At 35.1% G+C, this 9,661-nt stretch overlaps 1 protein-coding gene across 1 annotated transcript; it reads left to right on the top strand.

The window, feature by feature from the left end:
• Positions 1-282: 282 nt before the first annotated feature.
• LOC110717456 (CMP-sialic acid transporter 3-like) lies at positions 283-9,289 on the top strand. Its single transcript, XM_021896159.1, has 15 exons — positions 283-661; positions 1,075-1,274; positions 1,612-1,728; positions 3,123-3,179; positions 3,933-4,010; positions 5,340-5,384; positions 5,992-6,051; positions 6,202-6,330; positions 6,429-6,506; positions 6,875-6,944; positions 7,832-7,939; positions 8,148-8,281; positions 8,371-8,493; positions 8,612-8,663; positions 8,789-9,289. Exons 2-14 carry the CDS (start codon positions 1,107-1,109, stop codon positions 8,660-8,662), a joined length of 1,218 nt encoding a protein of 405 aa, XP_021751851.1. The 5' UTR covers positions 283-661; positions 1,075-1,106; the 3' UTR covers position 8,663; positions 8,789-9,289.
• Positions 9,290-9,661: the final 372 nt, after the last annotated feature.

The raw sequence follows: 9,661 nt of genomic DNA, 5'->3' as shown, positions 1-9,661 counted from the left end.
AACATTAAACAAAACTTTATATAATAAACGACTCATATTAAATCTACATGATCTAACGATTCAGATTACCTCAAAAAAAAAAAAAAAAAAAAAGCTAACGATTCAGATCCAACCCAAAATATCTAAATCGTCGTTAGCCTTTAACTTTTCTAGAATTTTTAATTCATTAAACCGAAACGTCGTTGAACTCAACAACTATAATTTGATTAATTTCCTATAGTCCGAATCCACTTATAATAAATTAATAATATGTTTACAAAATCATTTATTTAAAATTTGGTCATATAATATGAGTGTTACAGATACGATGATGTAAATTAAATTCTAAGCAAAATAGGAAAAGAGAAGAAGAAGAAGTGGGCTTTTAACCAAATTCAACATCCCACGAGTTTTCTCTCTCTACATATTCTACGCATCTCTCTCTCTCCTCTTTAGTCGGTCGGATTTCCACCATTTTCAATTCTATTCAATTTCAATTTTATTCAATTCTATTTCAATTGCATTACCCAATTGTTAAAAACCCTATAATTTTTAATTATCTGATCGGAATTTTTCTCAATTTCTGGCAATAAAGTTGCGATCTGACCGGAATTTTTACTTCCGGTTAGTGGACTGATTTGATTTCGGAGTTTTAGCTCCTGGGTGATAATTTTTAATTGAGGTAATTGTTTTTTGATTGATTTTATACCGATTAAGGTTTAAATTTGTGTAATTGTGGAAGAAAGGATTAAGCTTTGGATTTTAGTTTAGCAAGATCTGGAATTTGTTTGTGATTTTAATAATTTTAGTTTTAATTTTGAGGATTTGATTGATTTTGGGTGTCGGTGCATTTGGGATTTTGCAATAATGTAGGATTCGATTGTTGTTATTGGGGTTTTTCCAGGAGTTTTAGTTTAGTTCTTGATGGGATCTGATTGAACTTTTTAACTTCAAGTAAATCAATGAAATAGTGATTTTTGTATGATTTAATTGTGTATAAGTCATGTGATTTGTTGTTGGATTTAAGTTTGTGGATTGAATTCAGATAGATTGATTGACATTGTTTATTTGATTTTGTTGCTATTATTGATTTAGCTGCTGAGGCTCCGTTGGAAAGATTTGAAGCAATGAAGAACGGAGTGATAGAATGTAGTGTGTGTCACTCAAAAATAATGTCGCCGACCTCCAAGACCGTGTCAAGGGCCTATGACCGGCATAGGAGTAAGGTTTCATCGAAGCAACGTGTTCTTAACGTTCTCTTGGTTGTTGGAGATTGTTTTCTAGTTGGTTTGCAGGTAAAAGACTACGTTTTAATTATGATTTGTGTGATTCTGTGTTACGCGAACTTTTAATTAAAAATAGAGTGGTTGAATTAGACACTTCAATTGAAACACGATGAAAAACGACATAGTTATACTATATTATCGTCAGCAAGCTCGGCCAATCCGTGTTCTTTGATGCTAGATCTGAGTCTGTTATTGCTCTGGTGCTTGAGCTATATGTGAAGACTGATTGCACTAGCTTATTTTAAGCTGCTCATCCAACTAGCAGTTTATACTGTTTAATTATTTGAATGTACTAGCAGCTTCAAGCTTACAATTGACATGTGCGTCATTTCTCTTTTCTTGCTAGCCTGTTCTGGTTTACATGTCCAAGGTGGATGGGAAGTTCAATTTTAGTCCAGTCAGCGTCAACTTCTTGACAGAGGTCATGAAGGTTATCTTTGCAATGGTTATGCTTTTGATTCAGGTAAACTTGATAATCTTTTAGTTATGAATTCTGTCACTTTAACAATGTTGAAATTTCATGTCAAGCTCTGCACAGCTCTTTTCACCCTGCCTCTTTTGCCTTACTTCCACTCTTTACATTTTTTGATTCACAGGGTGAAAGAGATGCAAAACATTTTGGTCTCCTTTACTTCATATATGCATTTTATTACATGGGCAAAGTATTTTGCTTAAGCTGACATTCCAAATTGTCTTGATTGTTCACTTGATGGTTGTCCTTAATGTGCTTTCTACTGTAGATGTCACCTTGAGTTTGATAGCATATCACTCTAAATACGGAAGCAACTGTACTAGTCTTCATTTTATGAGCACAAGTAGTGTTATCTAGTGATCCGGAACCCACCCACCCCCCCCCCTCCCCCCCAAAAAAAAAAAAAAAAAAAAAGAGTATTGGGGACACGCATATTGGTATGGTGGAACACTTTTGGGCCAATGTAACATCATTAGGTAGTAAATTGTGTTTTGTGTATCAAAGTGTACCACGGATTAGTAACACTGGGCATGAGACTTGTGACTCTATGTGTTAACCTCTTTGAAATCCCACCAAAAAATATATATTAGGTGATGGCTGTATTCAAGGCTCTGTAAGATGACTTGTGCTACTTATGTTGGGTAGATATTGTACATTGAAGAGATATGACCATAGACTAGGTATAAGATGGATTAAGGATGTAGTTATTGATAAGTTAAGGAGAAAAAGAAGGTCCTTCAGCTAAGTAATCACTATCAAACTATTTAGGTAGTCAAGGTCCTTTGGATCTATTTAATGATGTTCAAGACAAGGTAGACCATAGTTGTTCCTCTTGTTGACCTAGTGGGACATAGGGAATTACATGAAAGATATCTGAAAACAAGGTGGCAAGTATGACCTTTGGACAGTCATGATGGATTGATTTGCAGATTTAGGATTTAGACTAAAAACCCTACATTTTAGCTATTTCTTGACAAATAAGATAAGATTAAACAATAGGTTTATTTGGCTGTTGGATAATAGTTTTGTCTTCTCAGTAGTCAACATTTTGAGTGTTTCTTTTGCTGAAAAAAAAAAGTAGTCTAACTAAATACAAACCAAAGACTTGTAGGATGCCTAGGCTTTTTTGTTGTGTGGATAATCTAATTTGTGGGCTACATTGCTACAATTAGTAGCTTTTTTTCTCTCATGCTGGACTTTGCTTCAAAATTATAGAGGAAAAAAAGTCAGTTATGGATGTCTATGAGGGATACTTTGCCATAACTAATTAAGAAGTTGTGTATATTACTTTAAAATTAAATTGTTCCGCTCACATCTTTACTCCGTGGATTTTTTTTCTGTCATGTTGTTGACCTGTTTGCTCTGGTTACTGGTGATGTTTGCAGGCCAGAAATCAGAAAGTGGGAGAAAAGCCTCTTCTATCTGTGTCCACATTTGTTCAGGTATTTTTTCTGATTATGTTACTTTGTACATGCTTGTCATAACTACTTCTAAATAGTGTACATTAGCCTATGCTCTTCGCAGAACCATTTGCCTTTGTTCTGAATGACCAGTGGGTTTATCAAATATGCATCTATGTTAAGACTGGAAGTTTATTTGAAATGTTATATCTGTGTATATTGGAAAAAATTTCGTTAAAATCTGGACTCTCTGTTTAGTGTACCTCACCTAGGTTGCTTCATTCTCATGAGGAAAGCTATTAATCCTGATACAATAAGTTTTAGTAGTCTTGGATTCTGGTCTATGAGTATAGAGTGACTAGGTTTTGAAACTTACTGAGTGAATGCATGAACCCATGTAATACTCATTGCTGGCATATGCTTTGAGGCATATTTGCCTGACATAAGATGCTTACAAAATAGAAACTATCTAAAGTTGAAGTATCATATGAAAATATATCACTTTGTTCTTATAATTGTAAACACACCCATCACTTTCTTGACTGCATTTTTCTTGTCAAAAGCTCAATCTTTACACCTTATATCAATGTAGTTTAAAAGTCATTAAATATAGTGATGTTTTAGTCAATTAACATGCTTAATGCTGCAAAGATGCCTCTCAGATATAACTATTAAAAAATTCTTAAGTGGCATCCTTTCTGCGAATGAATGCTGCTGCTTGATCTACTTTGTTTGCTAGTTGTTTCTTGCTAACTAACATGTATCTGTGTTCTCAATATGTCTTTCCTCTTGCAGGCTGCTCGCAACAATGTGCTTCTGGCTGTTCCAGCACTTTTATATGCAGTTAACAACTATCTCAAGTTTATTATGCAGGTATGTCATTTGTAGATTGTGCCAATGTTGTATTATGGAATCTGTGAGTGTGAGCTACTGTTGGTGTGCTCATTGCAATCATGCCCATGCTGGATTTTCAATCCCAGCTTGTGTCCTAATTGCTTGATGTTTTATCCTGTGCATGACTTAAATTTGGACCCTTATAGTTCTAACTTACTAGTTTATTTTAATGAGAGATGGAACATTACTTCAAATTGAACAGCATGGTAGCCAATTTCAAAGTAAATTATTGAAAACTTGGGCGCCTTTAGGGGATTACTCTACTAAATATTGATTGATATATTGCCTTCAAGCTTTGCGGGGACTGGGGAGCTATGTTGTGGAAACTCAGTGTTCCCATAAGCTGCAGGCTCAGATATCCAATCTGGATGTTGGTTACTGTCACCTGGTGTGTCTTGCTTCTTCCATGATGCAATAAGCCACTTCTTGTCCTTCAATTGTAAGCTGCCATTCTTTTATGGAACCATCTTTTTGGTGCACTGGATTAGTCTGCGGCCATATTGCTGCAAAACAGGGGTGTAATTTGTTTAACCTCCCGCGAGCATAAGTATTTTCTGTATTGTTTTTGTATTCTTAACATATGTCTCAGCTCTGCAGAAGGTAATTTGTTTGTTGAAATTATTTGCTGTGGATGATTAGTAGAGAGAAAGGGGAGGGTCTTTTGTTTGTCAAGAGAATGGTGTATTGGTGTCATTTAGCTAGAACAATTGAAGCACAAGGCTAGGTTTGATTCTCTGTAGAATGGCGTCTCACTCGAGATTGGGGGGGGGGGGTATTGTGATGATAGTCATGATACCCCTCCTGAAAAGAAGTATAAGGAAAAAAGGGAGAGAGATAAGAGGATAAAATAGTGGAGATATTAATGTGTAAGTCTAAAAAATACTGAAATCTGACAATGATAGGTTGCCTGAAGTGTATTGACTTAAATGTCCTCTCTCATAATTTATCACTTGCTATGCATTTTAGCCAAAACTCTAATTATTTCGAGATACTCTCCAATTGATGCAAGGAAGTAAAATACAAAATGTTGATGAAATCATGAAGATTTTATTGCTGAAAAATAGGGTGCATAGTATTTTATTGTTGATTCACATCTATTCATTGCATCTTGTTCCTATTTCCCTTTCTTTCTTGGTATCTAGTTGCATACTCCATTGTTAAATCTTAAATGTGTTTTTATTTTATGTCATCTGATGCTGATGTGTGTAGCTGTAACACTTGGTCTTTTAGTTGGTTTCTTGGGTTTTTCAACCTTTAACAGTGTCAATGTGTCATATATAAATGCTCACTAGATATTTCTTGATGCAGTTATATTTCAATCCAGCAACTGTCAAGATGCTCAGCAATTTGAAGGTAAGTTTATTTGTTTTGACCTTATCTTTTGGTTCACTTTTCCTTTCTTGATGGAAATGTATATTTTTGACTAGAAGCTGTATGTGATTTTTCAAGACAAACACACTTGAAACCTTGAAAGGGGTCCTAGGAAAAAGGGAATTTGCAGTGATACTAAACTCTAACTTGCACATATTTTTGGGTGGGAGGATAGTAGTATACTAGTTTACAAAAGAACTGTATCTTCTTCAAAACCTAGTTCTCCATTGACATTGAAAGGAAGAAGTCAATAAAACAAATATTAGTATTGAAAATTGCGCCTATACAGGATTTAATTGGCTTAGTGATAATTCAGCACAACAGGTAACTGTTTACTCAATTGACTTGGATGTTTGGTTTTGGAGTTGCTTTTCCTTCCTTTCTTTGTTTCCCCTCCGTTCTTCTATGGTTCTTTTCTTGTTCCTCCTTTTGTCTTATTCTTTTAGTTTCTATTGTTTACACCCCTGGAAATCTGGAATTGTGATGAAGGGGGTGGGTTAATGTCTTAATTGCTTTTACATGTCACTATGTTTGCTTTTAATACATTCACATTGTCGCCATATCTTAGCTTTGTCTTCACATTTAACAGGTTTTGGTAATTGCTGTTCTGCTAAGGATGGTAATGAGACGTAAGTTTTCTATTATTCAGGTGAGTAATCTGGATTTTAAATCCAGTATATATTGAGCTTATGAATTATTACAATACAAAGTAGTTCACTTCATTTATGCTATGGATGAAAACTTATCTACAATGTTGTTGTTGTTATTTGTTTTTTTTTTTTTTTTTGGTTGTATGTAGTGGGAAGCTCTTGCTCTGTTACTCATAGGCATTAGTGTCAATCAAATGCGTTCTGGTCCTTCCGGACCTGAGGATTCTGCATTGGGACTTCCAGTTGCAACAGGAGCATACATCTATACATTGATTTTTGTAAGTGATGGATTTCTGAACGTTTTCACCTTGCATTTTCCTTGTTAGGTTTGTATAAACAAATATTATGGATGCTTATGTATAAACTCAATCTGCAGGTTACAGTTCCATCTTTGGCCTCTGTATTTAATGAGTATGCTTTAAAGAGCCAATATGAAACGAGCATATACCTTCAGGTAATTCTATTTATTTTTCCCTTTGTGGATTTTCCTTTTCCTATTCCTTGCTCTCAGTGTATATCTTAGACATTTATAAATGAAGCATTCAAGGCTCAAAGCTTAACTGTTTTATTTCTATTTGCACTTTTTATGTTAAAAAAACATTGCTGGATGTTAAGAGGGCAAAAGAATAATGTTCCTGTCCCACTCCCTGGTTTTAATCTTGATAATATTTTAACCCCTTGAGTTTTGATGAAGCATTGATTAAGGGCACATTGAACATATTGAATGCTCTGCCTTTGCATATTTGATTCCTTGACATTCAACAATGTTACTAATACAGTACTTTGATACTTATTTTAACCTCAATTTTGATGTTGTTGCAGAACTTATTCTTATATGGATATGGTGCAATTTTCAACCTTTTGGCCATAGTGGGAATTGCTTTGGTGAAAGGTATGATTATTAGGCTCATAAGCTTCTTTGCCTTTTCTTTCGGCAAAGAATAACATTTAGCTTTCAATTTGGGCTTTCTGCATTTGTTGTATAAGTTTTAGGAATTTGTGAACCACTATCTTTAACTTGTTGATTTTTTTGAATAACTACCTTTGACTTGTGGTGTTTTGGGGGAGGGGGAGGGAAATTCATTTCACTTGTATCTTCCAGGAGTGAGGATGAAAAAAATATGATCTCATCTACAATTGCATCACGAACTGGCACTTGAATCTGTGAGATAGATTTTGAGACTAGTATCAATTCCATGGTGACAGTATCTGTTTTAAGCCAAACGAATTTTTAAGTGTTACTTCTACAGAGTGCTAGGTCTGCACTAGAAACAGACAGTGGGTTGAGGTCTTTTTTAGAAGTAGTCTAGCCTCTTTATGAGAACAAAGTGCTCTCTTTGTTGGAAATAATGGGGGGTATATATCAAGGCTGCAAAAAACATAGAATGAAGAGTCACTAAAAAATTCGATCTAGAGAAAATTAGTATATTATGTCATGGAATTTGACATGAGCCTGGATAAAGGAGGAGGGTTACGGTAGGCCAGTGACAGCCAGTGTAAAACTTTGTCACATCGCTTGACATGAGCCACAATGATTGAGAGTAGTTCTAGGATGGGTGACCTCCTGAGAAGTCCTCATGTTGGTCCATGTAGCCGACCCCACTAATGGGATTAAGGCGTTCAAGCAGAAGAAGAAGATGTCATGGAATTTGAATATCTTCATCCCAATCGCAAAGAATGATATCATTTTTGAGATAGTTTGCATATGAGGCCTGTTTTCATCCCAATCACAAAAAATGATTTGCATCTCTAAATTTGGATTTGTATTTCATGTTTCAGGCCCAAGCAGCTTTAACATTCTTGAGGGACATTCAAAAGCTACGATGCTTCTAATATGCAATAATGCAGCTCAAGGAATCTTGTCTTCCTTCTTCTTTAAATATGCAGGCAAGCACTTCTGGAATTTGTTCTTTGTTTTGCTGCTTAATTAGTTACATTGTGTTCGGTTGTTGGCATCTCCCTGTTGTTTGGTGGAACACTTGTTGTCTTATAATCTTGGCATTGCTGTAGTAGTTCTGTAGCAGATGTTTTGCCATTTAGAACATGCTCCTCTCTGTCTTATGCTGACAAATTGTTTGTCTTTTCTTTTTTCCAGACACAATTTTGAAGAAGTATTCTTCAACTGTTGCCACAATCTTTACGGGCTTTGCTTCTGCTGCACTGTTTGGTCATAGGCTAACAATTAATTTTATGTTGGGGATTTCCATAGTTTTCATCTCAATGCATCAGGTAAACGAAATAAAATGAAGGTGGAATATGATAAGGTATTGCCTATGAAAAAACATTTCATCTCACTGATTATTTTCACTTTTTTACAGTTTTTCTCCCCTCTTTCAAAAGTGAAAGATGAACAGGAAAACAACGTAGAATTGGTGGACGTACAGAACAATATCAGGTCGAAGGACCCCTTCATAGATATGGCTGCTGGAGCTAATGAGGAGGTTTGTACTTCTGCCTTTGATACTTATTTCTAAACTAGCCCCCACCCCCCCCCTTTTATTTAATCTTGGTTCCTCTTTCATATGCAATTCAATAATATTTCTGAAATTTCTTTTTCAGGCTAGTCATCGTGTAGATCATGATGATAGACAACCACTTCTTCCCAGATAAGGTTATTTTCTGTGTATAACTCAGTCCAGCTTTTATTTCTTCAATATTATTTCAATTGTTTGATGACATTTATCCTCCAATCCCACACTTCGAATTTTATCTGTTGGTGTTGTATTTTCTGTGCAGTTTGAATGCAGACTTTCTTGCGAGTGTATAAAATGGATAAGTGTTTCCAAGTATAAGTTGGACTACAGTGGCCATTAATTGCAGAAGCTGGAATAAGACAGAATGAACAGATCATATCTTTCCTGCTTCATATAGATGTATACAGCATTTGTGAATTGAATTTGGAATTTGGGATCTGAGATGCCTGTTTAATGTGTATTCTCAGGGGCTAGTCATATCCTGGGCAGGCTAGCTTTTCTGCGATCCCTGCTCGTCAACACACACAGCTAGCAACACTTAATTCTTGAACATTCTTTTACGTAGGTTACATGCAGATAAATTTTGCCCCTCTTCATATTACCTCATTTTGTAGCTCTATTGTTGACATTTTATTGTAGTTTCCGTCATGCGCCTCCACATTTAGCTTTTAGTTTATTGTAAGTCTGTAAGGTACAAGATTTTGATGCAAGTATATCCAGGTTTTTTTTATGCTAATGCTTAAATGTGCTCATTTATTGGTTTTATAATACTTCATAATTTCTTTTGTACTCGTATGTGTGCGTTTGATTGATAGGCGTGTCGTGTACCTAACAAAAATAACTTAACAAGACCACTACTATGTAGATAGGCAAGTAAGGATCGAATCCTAAGAGACTATGGTTTAACTAATTAAACAGACTCAAAATATCACTAAGCAAGTAACCAAAACAACAGTGAGAATTAATAACTAAAGGACTAATCAAAGCGATTAAATCTAAATAATATAATAAATCAAATGCTAAAAACATCCAAGATTAAGCATTACCACGAATACAATTAAAGCAACAGTCGTTCTACCCCTAACATATAATTCAATTGATTAACGAGGAAAAGTAATCCCTAAATGGTACCAAC

This window comes from Chenopodium quinoa, unplaced genomic scaffold (assembly GCF_001683475.1).
Source record: "Chenopodium quinoa cultivar QQ74 unplaced genomic scaffold, ASM168347v1, whole genome shotgun sequence".
Lineage (NCBI taxonomy): Eukaryota > Viridiplantae > Streptophyta > Magnoliopsida > Caryophyllales > Amaranthaceae > Chenopodium > Chenopodium quinoa.
Note: the sequence above shows the minus strand (reverse complement) of the source record. Positions and strands in the feature narration are given on the sequence as shown.

Bases quoted from the DNA above. Each gene is read 5' to 3' on its own strand.
- LOC110717456 (XM_021896159.1), top strand. From the start codon at position 1,107: ATGAAGAACGGAGTGATAGAATGTAGTGTGTGTCACTCAAAAATAATG. The intron at 3,180-3,932 runs GTATTTTTTCTG...TTCCTCTTGCAG, and splicing joins CTGTGTCCACATTTGTTCAG to GCTGCTCGCAACAATGTGCT. The intron at 6,052-6,201 runs GTGAGTAATCTG...GGTTGTATGTAG, and splicing joins GTAAGTTTTCTATTATTCAG to TGGGAAGCTCTTGCTCTGTT.